Source organism: Sinocyclocheilus anshuiensis, unplaced genomic scaffold (genome assembly GCF_001515605.1).
Source record: "Sinocyclocheilus anshuiensis isolate Anshui unplaced genomic scaffold, SAMN03320099.WGS_v1.1 scaffold385, whole genome shotgun sequence".
In the NCBI taxonomy this organism is placed as follows: domain Eukaryota; kingdom Metazoa; phylum Chordata; class Actinopteri; order Cypriniformes; family Cyprinidae; genus Sinocyclocheilus; species Sinocyclocheilus anshuiensis.
In genome coordinates, this window is record NW_015539876.1 from 944808 (window position 1) to 960011 (window position 15204).

A 15204-nucleotide genomic window follows, 5' to 3' on the forward strand; every position below is an offset into this window, starting at 1 on the left:
GAGGACTGTTTCCTGTGAGAGTAGCCTACAATGCCGGTGTCTGTTTCTATAAAGTGGGGCAGTTCCAACTTTGCAAGGACAGTCTGGCACTTCTGACTCACAGCCTGTAAGTACGTATTTATATTTAAAAAATTTGCCACTGACGATTCAAACGCGAGTTTTGAGCAGTGTAGAGTAGCACTTGTTGTTTGTCGTTTCTCCAGACATGGTTTTATGTTTACGCAGCACAATACGCAACGCAACGCGTAAAAAGACAGTATAAGTCATTATAATCAGTAATTATGTCCCCACTGGATGCAACAAATGCCTCGTTTGTAATGGGTTTTATTGTTTTTGTTTTGTCGCGCCGGGACACAGGGCATCACAGTATGGTAAGGGGCGTAACATTTCCGTCACACGCTTGAGGAATTTGGCCAATCACAACGCACTTGATAGCTGGCCAATCAGCGTACACCTCGCTTTTCAGAACGATGAGCTTTGTAAAAATCGACGCGTTTCAGAAAGGCGGGGCATAGAGGAGCAACAATAATGTACATTATTTGGAAAATAATGTGTTTTTTTAACCTTAAACCGCATAAACATTGCATTACACCAAATACACAACATGTTCTTTTTAGCAACGTCATATGACCCCTTTAAGCCCAAAGTATACTGCAGTGATAACACAAATGCTTAGTATATGTGTACAGCCAAACGCATAGCCTTTCAAACACAGGCACTGAATGTATGGACACTAGAAAGTTTCATGCTTGGCTTGAACAGTGTCTGCAGCTACTCTCCAGAGGTTATGTCTGATAAAAATATCTCTGTCTATCTTTTAACTCCTTCACACAAGTGCTTTTCAATGCAACTGTCCATTGTTGTTGGGCCTCCAGTAGTTTATTGTTGTTCTTTCTCCTTTGTTTCTTTTTCGACTGTGAAACAACGCGCCGCCACAGTGTTGTCACCTTCTAGCCGTGCACATACTATGCTCATGACAAAATTAACATCACTTGCACTGTACACATACCTTTGCATATGCATTAATATATATAGTTTTAAAATAAACAGTTAAACCAAAAACTAAATGACTTTCTGTCCTCTGATGGGTTGTATGAGGAACAGATCAAAATTACAAGGAATAGCTAAGGCAAAAATTAAAATTGGAGTTCAGTGTTGTTTAGACCCCACCGACTTTCACCATATGGAGAAAAAAAAAATAGTTTTCCAACAATGCAAGTTATACAGGTTTGGAGTAACATGAGGGTGAGAAAATAATGACCAAAATTTCATTTTTGGGTGAACTATCGCTTTAACTAAATCTATCCTTGGCACAACATGGCTGTGAAGCATGTCTTAATAAGGCTTGTTTATGGTTCAGGTAAAGTGAGCAGGATTTCAGTTCTGCAATGGTGAGTGAGCAGGAAAGGCTGTGGATGGGTGGAGCAGCTGGTAGAGAGATGAAATGAAAGACAGAGAGAGAGAGATGGGGAAAAGGCGAAGAGTGACAGAGGTTTTGCCATGTTCAGGAGAGAGCACAACCTGCCTCACCTGGTTTCAGAGATAATTGGATGGCAGAATAAGAAAAAAAAAAATCTAGTCAGTGATCATTCTAGAGGAGACTGAGATTCTCAGACTATAATGACTGGAAAGAAGTCTGACTTTAATAAGACTGTAAAAGTCTGCGTAATGAAAGTATACACAGTTTTAATGCAAGTCATGTCAGTGAAGAATGATCTAGATCTAGCTAGTATATTGCATATTTCACTTCTTTGAGATAAATTATCTGTGTTTTACCAAAATAGCTCATTAGTAATAATAGAAACAAACAAATGTCACAGTGTGGATGAACAGCAGCTTATTTCCAATAATACTGCATTTTAGTTTCATATCAATTTCTCCTAATTTTTAGAAGTTGGCTTGTGAACTGTTGTAGATTTTTGTTTTGTTACTGCATCTAAAACAGTTTTTTTCCCCCTGGCTGCTGGCACACGACTGTGTATTTCCTAAAACGAAGTGCCTTATTCATGCCATTTCACCGTGGTCAGTTTAGAATTTCCTTTCAGTCAAACGCACTTCAATGCTTTAGCTGCCATTTTCCAAGCAGTGAAACGGTCATTTAATGAGCCCCTGTGAGGAGAAGCTGTGATTGTAGTGAGGAGGACAATAGCTTTATGATGCAACTTCCCCATTTCATCATTCTGAGGCAAAGAATTTCAATCCCTCAAACATGTAAATAAGGTAGGAAATATATTCTTATAAATACAAGCCCTGAGGTTCAGAGGCCATTTTAGACACAGCAAGATAACAAGAGCCCTGTTGGCGTGACTTGAAAGTCTGAATTAATGTCCCGGCTACAAGTTGTCTCCGCTAACCTCACCAACATGAGAACTGTGAGTTGTTCATACACAAAACCTTAAAATAGCTACAAGCATTGGTTCTCTGAGAATGCCATTACCATTAGTGGCTCAAGGAACAATCTTCTGCATAAAAACAAAGTTTGTTCTCAGCTAAAGCCCTGTAAATCTGCGTCTAGATGGCTGAACAAAAAAATACTTTCTGGCAAGAATGACAGGAGTGATTATGCATCTTCACAGTGTAACTACTGTATCATCAACAAAGTGCTATCCACTGACACTATCATTCTCATGTCATAAAATCCATTCCACACATATTGTAAACGGTGTCAGTGAGAAACAGATTGAGAGTTATTGACTCATGAGGGGTTTTTGCACTCTGGAAAAAAAAAGAGAAATAAAAATGTAAAACACTCTCCAAGTGAGATCCATTAGTTTGCGGCTTGAAATCACGCTGAAATAACATTATTTCCCCCTTCAGCTTAGCCACATGAAAGAGCACTGAAAACCAACTTCCTAATGACACTCCTTATGACATTATCATTTAAAGACAATCGCATGTGCATTTTAAATTAGTAGACCATCGTTAGTATAAATTTGAATAACGTTCAATGTCGAGAAGGAAGAAACACAGACCATGGCCTTTTGCTGTAGGCATGTAGTATAATAATGAGTGTTTCTTCAACTTCTGGCACATTTATGTGGAAGAGGGTTTTTTTTTTTTTTGGTAAAACAAACAGATTCAAATCTATCTATCTACACACAAAACACAAAATACTATATTTTTTAAGTGTATGTGTTTTATTGCATTTCCAATCAAGTAATTTAGTAAAATTATGCAAAAAGTGTGAAAATATTATTTAAATATATGTAGGATATATAAAATACTATAAAATTTGCCTCATCAAGACAAAGGATTTGGACATTTTATTCAATCTATTAATCAATAAAATAAATTTGGACTACAAGTGCCCATAGAAACAAACTAAATGCATAAAAATGTACCCGTACAGAAATACACATATAGCATATCCATGTCAGTCTGTGTATGTGCATTTGTATTATACAGGTGCATCTCAATAAATTAGAATGTCGTGGAAAAGTTCATTTATTTCAGTAATTCAACTCAAATTGTGAAACTTGTGTATTAAATAAATTCAATGCACACAGACTGAAGTTACACAGACAGAAAGGATGACAGCAAATATTCAAGATGGGACTGAAATGGGACTGACAAGATAAAAGCTTTTCTTTGAGATCAAGAGCAGAAAAGAGAGGAGGAAGGAGAAATAACCAACAAGGAGATGGGACCCTGTCATAACAAAGGAAGTTCCATGCAACATCTCGTCAATCCTGAGCAGGTGCTTACATATATATTTTCCTCCGAAACCTCCTAAAATGCAATTTTGCTCTACTGGTATATGTTGTCCAGGTATTACAAACTAAATGCATGTGATTTCACTGAAAAATTTCCCCTCTGCTGACGTTTTTGCAAAGCTTTTGCATTTATACCTGAACATTAACCTGCTCATCCTTTGCACCCAGGCACTTGTTTGGGCCATGATGCTTTTGTGAAGATCTGGTGCTGGTGTGTGTGGGGGGAAGGGAGAGAGAAGCTACGGATACCATTTAATGGACAGCCCAGTGAAGGAGCCCCAGAGTGGGTGAGATAATCAGGCTGAGAGTGCATGTAGAAGAAGCACAGATAATTGAGCGTAGGAGAGGGAGAGAGAGAGATGGGAAGGGAAGGTGGGGGTGATTCAGTATAGGAGAATGGACTCGATGTGAGTGATCCTTTGCTATTGCCCATTTGTGGCAGAACATGACATCTCAAAGAGGGTACAGAGCTCAAGGCTAAAGATTAATCTTCACAAGAGGAAGAGTGCATTTTTGCCCCTGGTAGGAGATTTTAGCCCATGAAAAATGCATGTTTTCATTTGTGTTTAGTGTAGGAATTCTGAATACTTTGGCGAGGACAGTTCTGGTATGTTATGTGTGCTTGGATGCTAATTTATGCATGTGGAAAATGATGAAAGCAACATTAGTGGCAAAACAACACATATTCAGAACCATGGTCCAAAATATACTTTTTTTGCCACACCTGGCAATGATAGAAAATTTATGCTCATAAATATTGCATTCCGGTCACGAAACTGGAATTTGCATTTTTGTTTTATTAATATACAGGCCTATTTTTGCTCTTAATAAGTTTAAAGTTAATAAAGTTTTTTAGCAGTTTTTTTCCTTCCATATTTGTGACAAACAGAACTAAATAGTCAGTGCCACGGCAAAAGAAATCATATTTTACCCGAGTTGTGAATGCAAGCTCGTAGTCTGTATTGAATGTGATGCAATAAAATCTGTGTACCATGAAATAATAGCAGGAAATGTCTTTATATTAAGTTGTCCTTGTGGGCTGCTAGGGCTGTCAAAAAAAATTAGAATTTCGAATGTTCGTCGAATAAAAAAAAAAAATCCACATTCGAATGCAAAAATGTTGCATTCGAATTTTAGGTCTGCGTCAGCCGTCAGGCAGCCTTATCAGTGGCGCACGAGATGCGATGACGATGTATGTGTCATTGATTGCATTTGAATGCTTTTGTTAGCCTATCCAGTTGAACCCACTGGATGCGGCGCTGCTACGTTGTTCATTCAATATATTGCGGAAAACGAGAGCATCAGTGTGGAGAAGATGTTGTTTATGTCAAAACTGAAATCAAGCCGTTCACACAGAATGCATATTTATCTAATTTTCTAGAGGGACATCTATCAGCGTTGCACTCGCGTCTCGCACAAGAGAGCAGCATTTTTAGAAAGCCATGTAAAATTAATGCAAGTTCAACTTTTAAAAAACATGTCTAAAGACGTTATGGCGGTTTTTCCCCATCCCACTGTATCTCATGTTTTTAAATGAAGAAAGTAGCCTACTCTTTGTGATTGGTTTTCGGTCCTTTGTATTAAACTATACATACATGCATGATGCTGTTTTTTTTCTAATTGTTTAAGCAACTTTATTAATTATATATGGTTTATAAACATTATTTTAAACATTATGCACTTTTTTTCAAAGATAGTCATGTTATTTTATTGCGCTTTGACGAAACGTGCATAATATTTTGCTCGATGCACCCTCTTGTGGCCTCAGGAGAGAAGCCAAAAGCTTTTTTCCCCCTAACTGAAATTATGCCTTTTAAATTTGAATATAATTCGAATTTAGGTTTTCAGTCATTTTGACAGCCCTATGGGCTGCAGACAAAAATAAAAATAGAATGCGTCTGACTAATGTAGTCCAATTTCCTGAACTAATGAATCTTATGAGCTGATTCGTTGGATGAACATTTCAAAAGGATGAGTTATAGGTTTGAATCAGTCTGACGGACCTTTTGCTGCATCAAATTGTTCAGATTCAATGTCTGACTCACTTAATTGCAAGTATTATGTTCAGTAGTCAGTAACAAAATGAAGACAGTTTTGTTTTAGGGTTTTAACTATCAAGTATAATAAGTGATTTTAGGTAATAAATGATTTCTCTTGCCAAGCTCTGACAATTTAGTGCAGGAAACACTGATGGATCAACAAGCGAAACACAAAATTGTCGTTTTGTTTCTCATATTTTTGTTTTGGTGGCCTAATATGAGGAGTATTTCACATATGTGTTGCCACATGGAGATCTGAAGAAAAGAAGCTACTGGCCAACTGGCGTACTGTACAAGTTTGTTTTCCTTTTCTCCGTAAAGCCAATGTTTACTTGCAATTGGTGCTCACTCAGTGTTAATTTGGAAACCTGCACAAAACTGAATACTCGGGCACATCTCTAGTGAGTGATAAAATTAATGTGCAATATGTAAATTAATATTCATACATGATACCTGTACAAACCCATCTGTGCAATATGCAAATTCTGTATTTTTAACTTTTGTTTGACATTTCTATTTCTTCATATTCATACTAGCTGTACAGATCCATCTGTCCTGTACATATTAATTTTCTGCTTCACATTTCTGTATATAGCCGATCTCTGCACACATACCACTTGTATTCATATAATCTTGTTTGTATTACCCTGCAAATATATATATATCTTGTAATCCAGCTGTTTTATTTCTTGTGTCATGCTTTCATTGGTTCATTGTCTTGTCATGTGGTCTTCAGGTCTGCTTTCTGTCATTGGTTGTCATAGCCATACATGTGGGACATACCAAGTCTAAGAATTTGACTTGATTTTTAACCAGAATACTTAGATGTTTACACACAGAGACATTACTGTTTAAAGTTTGGGGTCAGTACAATTTTTTAAATGTTTTTGAAAGAAGTCTCTTATGCTCACCAAGGGTACATTTATTTAATAAAAAAATACAGTAAAAACAGCATTACTGTATAGTAATGATTATTAAAATTTAAAATAACTATTTTAATATATAGGGACAGATTATTCAAAAATGAAAAATGTCAGCATCTAATCACACTCTCCAAAAAGTACCAATAGGTACCATGTTACTCATGTGCTCCAGATCGTTTTGAGCCATATGACAGCTTTGTGTGAGGAGTAGATTAAAATGTAAAATGTTATTCACTGACAATCATGGTACTTTTTTTGTCATTTAGAAGCTTGACAGCCACTGGTGGTCATCATCCACTTTTGTATGGAAAACGTCTTTGGAAAAAAAGCAACTTATTTTTTTATTCAATAACTCCTTTTGTATCCCATCATACATGCGACATGAAGATGAGCAGGTGATTACAAAATGTTTTAATGGCTGTAAGTAAAAGTCTCATATAAGGCGTTCTATTCAAATCTGGCACACTATAAAACACTACAAGAGGAAACTCCACATGAGTGGGAGCTCTTCACAAAAATAGCACATTTCTGCAAGGCAGAGATAAAATGGGAGGATAAATGACTTGGGTTTTAGTGCTTGAGAGGCATTTTTTAAGTAAAAAAAATACTTTAGAACATTTAAGAGTATTAAAGTAAGTAAATAAATAAAAAAAATTGTAGATTAATTTGAGCTCAAGAGCCCTAGATGCATGAAATTATACACTACCTTCCAAAAGGCAGTAATATATGGAATTAAAACTTTTATTCAGCAAGGACATGTTAAATTGTCAGCAAAGGCATTTACAATGTTACAAAAGATTTATAGTAAAGGCTTTGCTTTTGAACTTTCCATTCATCAAAAATTCCTGATTTTTCTTTTAGGTTTTTATAAAAATATTAGGCAGCACTAGTCTTTTCAACATTGATAATAACATGTTATTTACTTATTTTTTTTCTTGGGCACTAAATCAGCATATTAAAATGATTTCTGAAGAATAATATGACACTGAAGACTGGAGTAATCGCTGCTGAAAATTCAGTTTTTCCATTACAGGAATAAATTGCATTTTAAAAAACAGAAAACAGTTATTTTAAGTTGCACGTTTTAATGAAATAATACAGAAAAATGAACTAGAAATGAAATGACAGAGTGCATTTATTTTGAAAACATAGCTCTGACATGAACATGCAAACAACAAACAACTAAAAATAAAACCTAAATATGGATTAGAAAAATATGATATCCTCACTATTTCATTGCAGACCATATCCGAGGTAAACAACCTAATTATAACCACATCTCCATTCTAAGCAAGCACATGTCCTTGGGCAATAACTCTCTCTCACGCTGATGCTCATTTTGGTCGAAAGGGCCCTGTGTTTGCAATAATAATCAGTATTCATGCACCATACATGCTTGGCATATGTTCTCCCATATGCTTGGAATCCACTGCAAGGATTCGGTATGCAGCATTGTAACAGTTCACAAGAAAAAAAAAACTGACAACACTATACCATCAAGTTTGCCAGATTAGTTAACATTGGAGATAAAAAGTGAAAGTTTCATTAGCGATGCTGAAAGTACAAAAAAGGCGAGTATCTTGATCTGATGACAGTGGTAATTGCTTTGTTTTGTAGACACCAAAATAAAAAAATCAGGCATGTGAGTCTCAGAGGAAGAAAAAAAGCAATGTCAAACTAATGACATCCAACTAATAACCTCGTTTGTTGATATGGTGAATGAGACACAGTTGGGCAGGATATCAGAGCTATAGTTATGCTCTTAAACATGATTAAGCCCTGTAACTAAGCTCATTTGGAGGTTTGAAGAATGGGATCAAGAGAAGACAATTGAATGTGGACGAAGTGTCAAATTGAGACCCTCAAAAAGCTCCCTAAGAAAATAATAATTTGAAAATATTTCACTTTGCATATTTCCTTGAATAATTTATCTTTTGTAAAAGTCTAAAAGTACTAAATCTATCAACCAGGAATAAGGTTATGATTATATACTGTCAGTGATGGACAGTACTGATTACATGTAAGTAATCAGGATTACATAATCATATTCCAAAAATTAAGTACTTGTAATTAAATCATATTACATTTTAAAATGCTCCTAATGAGATTACAGTTACTTTTTTATGGATTACATGATTCCATATTATTCACACAATTGCAGTAAATTATTTGTAATTGTACAGTATTGATTGTATGATTTTTTTTTCTCTTTTGAATTTTTCTTTCTAAAAATCCTACTGGGTCTCATACCACTTAGTTTTGACTATATTCACAATATAGAATGACCATGTAAATGTCATGCAAATTAATTTGGGACAAAAGCACCTCTCAGTCAATTAGACCATGTATGAGAGTACTAAACACAGCTGATATACAGCTGTGAAATGTCTTCATATCCAGTGATCCTCACTATTTACTGATCTGGACAAAAGTTTTTTTTTTTTTAACTTTAAACATGTAATGTCATTGCTGTTTTCATGTTCGTTTGTATAATGCAGGGATTCCTGATTTTTTTTAAATCCGCAAATCCCCTTTGACCTAAAATATTTACTTGAAGACCCCTGAGATTTTAAATGATTTAACAACACATTCACATCAGTTCTCTGATGTTGGTTAATGTCACATTGACATGCAGGTAAAAAATAAATAAATCTATTTTTAGTGTTCAAACGTTTTGTTTTGATTGTCAAATATATTTTTTAAACTATAATTTGATTAATTATAGTTTTTCATCAACTCAAAGCCCCCCTGCAGTTCTTTCATTTTGGGAAACCCTGGAGTAATGTAATTTTCATTTTATATATATATATATATATATATATTGAGAGCTCAGGCCACAACACTGAAGTTATGATTTAAGTTTCTCTTGATGTTTTGTCACATGGATTGTACTAAAGTTGTTCTTTAAAATGCAACCTTAAATGATTGGATTTTTTGTTTCTGTGTATACAGTGTACTGTATACAGTGCTGGGTAGATTAGGCCTACTTGAAAATTGTAGTCCATTACTGATTACAAATTGCATGATAAAAATTGTAGTTAGTAACGTAATCTAATAATTACTCATTTTAGGTAATTAATTCTGAGTACTTTTAAATAATTGTGTACCATATTGATATAAAATAAAAAAGAGTGAGAAAATAAAGTATATTCCATTCTTTATCAACAACATGAAATATATATTTATTTATTTATTTTTTTTTAATTAATTTATTTTTTTAAATGAAACACTGAATAAATCTTGTATGAATCCCAATAGCTCAAATGCTTCATAAATCTCACTTTGTGTGGAAGCTGTCTGAACTATTTGTCAGAAGGAGTACCAATAAGAGACAGGTTGGTTTTCAGTGGAATCAAAAGCATGTCTGAATGTAGCTGCTATTTCAGCCAACATGCAGTGAAACACAAAAGTACTGGCAGTGTGTTTGGAGAAAAGCGCACACTGCGTGTGAACTAGGGATTGATTTTCACAGTCAATTATAGCCATTTTTAGCACAGTTGTAAATGTGTAAAGAAAGGCCAAAATGTTTCGAAATCACACAAAAGAACTATGAGTAGGTATCGACAAGCATCTGTTCTGTAAAAATCTAACATCTCCTCCTGTTTCCATTCTAGCTAATATGAAATATCTCACACATACAAAGTAAAGAATGGATTTAATAGCTATATGTTTAAATTTTATTCATAGGGGAGACTGGGGCTAATAGTCAAAACTCCATTTTTGTATTTAAGTCTTGACTACAAAAAGCTATTAAATCTAAATTAAATTCCACCATTATTGTCCAGGATAAAAGATATATATATATATATATATTTTTTTTTTTTTTTGTGACAACATGCAACTATAGCATAGGCAGTACCTTGTCACAATAGAACCTGCCATTATTAAGCCTAACATAGCTTTTTAAAGCTCAATTCAATCAATAAAACAATTATGAGAAACAAAATGGTCGATAAATATTGTAATTAAAAAATTACAACATACAAAAGTCATGTGACACCTGACATTTACAAGAAAATACCCTTGTCTCTACAACCAATTCAATTCCCTGCGTGACAACTAGCCTCGGTCTCCCCTTATACATGCTCATATACATTTCTATACATCATTCCGTTTGCATACCGTATGTATTGCTTCTTTCTGAATACCCATAATCCAACCCTCCTGTGAAGAGATGTCAAAACATAATTAGCATGTATTAATTCATTTATATTCTTTGTCAAATAAGCAGTGCACCTGTTGCGAGGAATTTAAACTATCCTCTCTCGGCCAAGTCGCTCAACTAGGACAGCACAAAATTAACTAGAAATACAATTTGGAACTTGGGACAAAACAAGAACAGTGGGATGTCGAGACAGTTTATCTCAGCGATTGATACTGCCGCTACTGCAGTGGACCATGAAATTGTCATTTGTTCTGCAAGCGTTGCATCAAATGAAAGTTAAGGGCTACACACTAGCAAAAGGTCTAAACTCTGGCAGTGAGAGGACCCCATGGCTAATTATATCCATTCCATACAAATGGTATACCTATTAATACAGTGGCATATCTGTAAACTGGAGTATGAAAATGCAATAAGATCTGTAACGCTGAATGATACTCATTGTGGTTACTAAGAACAGTCATGCAATACAACACATCACACACACATTGTTAGTGTGTGCATTGTGTCCGTATATGTCAGAGTTGATGTGCTAAAGAGAAAGCATTAGGGGAAATAATGTATCCCATTTGAGGGATTACATTTTCACACTGGCTTTTAAAAGTCATGTTTTAAAAGAATAGTTCAACCAAAAATAAATAAATAAATAATAAACACAAAAGTAGAAATTTTGAAGAATCTACTGGTCAATCTGGACACAAAATGATTTTTAATTCAGCCAGTTTTTGTGAACTGGATCATCTGATTCATTTACTTTGGACTTTTCCACATACAAAGCTATTGTTGGCTTCAGAAGACTTGCAATTTAGCACACAAGTCTTAGTGGTCGAAAGATATGGATTTTTTGATGGTAATATCTTAAAGAGCAGGGTGGCCAATGACATCATACCATTTAACTTAATTAACTAAAGTAACGCGAGCACAACAATTACGATTATATTTACTGTATTTGGCATACTTTTGACTAAAATAATTGGAAATAAAATATTTGAAAATGTATCAGTTTGAAAAAAAAAAACATTTGAATTTTAAACTGTATTGTGGCATTTTCAAAAATAAAGAAATTGTTTAAAACGTGAACAAGAAGAAAACACTGTAACCAACAGCGCACTCTGTAACCTGGCATTCCAGTAACAGTTTTCAATAATGTTAAGCCAATAATTATTTTCATGTTTGGCTCCAATAACTGTTAAAATAGATATTAAAATATGAAACATTAAAATTCTACGCTATTTTGCCTAAATAAACTAAAAATAAAACACTAAACAATTAAAATCAGTTGTTTTAAATGCTACAAGTGAATTACAGCATTATAATGCATCACAACATTATAATATGCAGTAAATGGATATTCATTGGATATTCATAAAAACATGGATATTCATTTTGAGATTTTTGTTAGAGAGTCGATTTAACAGTGTCATTAAATGATTAGTGTTTTTGAAAGATAACTAAGTGAACATTAGATGATGGCAAAAGTAATCTAAATGTAAAAATAGAAGAAAAGAGCATGCACAATTAAATATCTGATACCAGGCAATATATATCCAACAGCGACCAGTGCAATTCCATAAAATTTTTCTTTTTGTGTTACAAGAACGAAAAAAGTCATATGTGTTTGAAACAACATGAAGGTGAGTAAATAATGGCAGAATTTAAATTTTTGGGTGAACTATCCCTTTATTACACACAGGCCCACACACACACACACACACACACACACACACACACACACACACACACACACACAATACACACACACACACACACACACAAATACTCCACGCTCCCCCAGCAAGAGAATATCATGGTCTGTGATTTCAGTAAGGTGCACAACAGTGAGAACACAGCGACGCCATAGATCGTGAGAGACGTTCAGAGGCGGCGGAATCAGTTGCTGCTCAGGAGGAGAGAAAATGGCAGACAACAAATAAAAGAGAGAAGTTGAGGAGGCGTATTATCAATATCCCGCCCTTCATGCAGCCCGCACTAAAGCAGAGAATGAGGAAGCCAGAGAGAAGCAGTCAGCATTTAGGAAAGCCACTCGCCCCAGCGCCACACATGACAGTGCCCACTATAACGCCACAGTGCTCGCTCAGAGGGGTGTCAGTGCTGTACTGTGCAATGCCACAAGTTAAAGGAAAAAACACAAAGAAACACAAAGAAATAAAGTAAAAATATTAGGGCTGTCAATTGAACTCCGTTTTTAATTGAAAGTGATCAATTATAAAAAAAAGAAACAAAAGTAATGCCCTAACACATTTTTTAAAGTTGATCTCCTTTTTTTACTGATGTCTAATTTGTTAACAAATTATTCTTTTGATTTGGATCTTTAAATGATTCAACTGATTCGTTTAAGAACCAGACTGAATCAGTCTAGATGGTTCTTGAGACTACAACTCAATGACTCACTCAACCGAGAACAATCTCTTTTGGAAATGTCAGACTCAGAACAAAAAGAGTTTTTTTTTTAATGAAAAGCGTATTAAAATATGCGAAAACATTTTATCTAAATAAGTAAACAATGTATTTAGTATTGCAAATGCAAATTTACATATTATAGGTTCTAAATGTCGATTTTAGGAGCTGAATCATGGCTACAACTACTTTCTCAGCAAACACTGATAAGCGATGAATTAACTGAAGTATAATGTATTTTATTTGATTTAAAAATAACTGATTGACAGCCCTAGAAAAAAAAAATAAATAAAAAAAAATAATGTGACGACACACAAAGCTGAATGCCAGCAGGCATCCTGGCCAATCGAGAGAAGGAGAAATTGCAATGAAGAAGAGGTCATTTTTGGTTAGTGCAGCATTTCGGATCCCTTACTGAGCTGCGTACAGCATGTGACATATATACTGACCTGGACTTGAGACAGCACTAGTTGTTGTGGGTTCAATAATTGCTACAGGAAAAGAAGGGGAGAGGGAAAAGAGGACATTTATATATTATTAACATAATGAAGACCCAAAATAAGGGAAAACAGAACAAAAACATCTAAAGACTGGAAAAAGGGTGTGAACATTTTTGCTTCTGTGGTCAGCAGGCAATAAAAGAGCCCTTTACACCACAAAATAAAACAATTCCTGCTGAGCTTGATCATCTTGATCAAAATGCAATGTTCAATCATGTTTTGTTCGGTTTTTATGTTCAGAGGGTTTTCATCGGAGTCGGTTTCAAATCATATTATGATCGCTGATCTTTGATACTCCAAATTAGAAGCTTCTGAGCATCACTCAATGCAACGGACCGTAATGAAGCTCAGCTCAATTAACACATGAAATTAAATTTGCACCTAGCAGACAGTCATTTAATCATGACGATGTAATATAGTTTTCATATTATTAATAGATATCATACTCTCTCAATTGCCCGAGCTCCCTTTTTGGGAAATGTTAAAAGCAGGACTTTAATGTCAATCCATTTTTAATCTCATATAGGCTCAATATTTTCCAGTGAGTTACTTAACTGATGGTAATTAAAACTTAACTGGAGGGATACGTCTAGATCTGGGGGAGATATACAGAAACATTAATGTCTTCACATTTCCATCTGCTGATACATGTACATAAAAGAGTAAAATATAAAAAAAATGGAAAATGAATCCGTCCACGATAGCCAAAGCAAAACTATTTGGACACTTAAAAAGGTCAAGCTGTCATTGCATTAGATACAAAATATTAAACCAAGTAGCATCTGCAAACAAAAGTGGCTAACTTCATTTGTCCTAGCCATTACTGTGAACCACCTGGCCTCAAGGTCATTTTTAGTAGATGTATGAAATCATTTCCCTGTGAGTTCATACAAGTGCCCTTGTAGAGTAAATAAAATACTTCTAAATCTCAAATAATACTAAATTCTATTGTTAAAATATGCTATATACTCCACTTTCTTTCAACAATGCACAACATGCAGCTTTAAAATTCCTATTCTTTGTATTGAACCAAGAGGTCAGTAAATCTGTTCAGATGCTCTACTGGTCAAACATCTTTCCGTAATGCAAACTTGCAGATCAGAGTTCACCCAACTTGGACTTTGGCACACACTGAAAGGTGAAACTCTCTGCATGTGTCCATGTTTCCAGTCTCCCACGTTCACATGACTTTGAATGGAAGTGAATGAACACACTCTAGCATGACTGCACCTTAATGGGACAGTTCACTCAAAAATGAAAATTCTGTCATCATTTAATCACCCTCATGTTGTTCCAACCTGTATGACTTTCTTTCTTCTTTACAATACAAAAGAAGATATGTTGAATAATGTTGGTAACTGTAGCGTCTGGACCAATCAGACACACATTTTTTTTTGTTATATTTAACAAATACTCTGTAACACCCCTCAGTTAACAAGCCATATGAGG

The 15204-nt window shown here is 34.9% G+C and overlaps 1 protein-coding gene across 6 annotated transcripts in view; it reads right to left on the reverse strand.

Moving 5' to 3' along the window:
* LOC107685309 (neuronal growth regulator 1-like) overlaps nucleotides 1–15204 on the reverse strand; it is a 112270-nt gene that overhangs the window by 21624 nt on the left and 75442 nt on the right. For 2 of the 6 annotated variants that reach the window (XM_016481857.1, XM_016481856.1), the window contains exons 7-8: nucleotides 13705–13746; nucleotides 10798–10839 (exon numbers count right to left, since the gene is read on the reverse strand). The exons of 2 other annotated variants lie outside the window; for them this stretch is intronic. In XM_016481857.1, the coding sequence (XP_016337343.1) occupies nucleotides 10798–10839; nucleotides 13705–13746 (84 nt within the window). The remainder of the gene's footprint in view (nucleotides 1–10797; nucleotides 10840–13704; nucleotides 13747–15204) is intronic. 2 more of the 6 variants (XM_016481859.1, XM_016481858.1) reach the window with 1 other exon arrangement.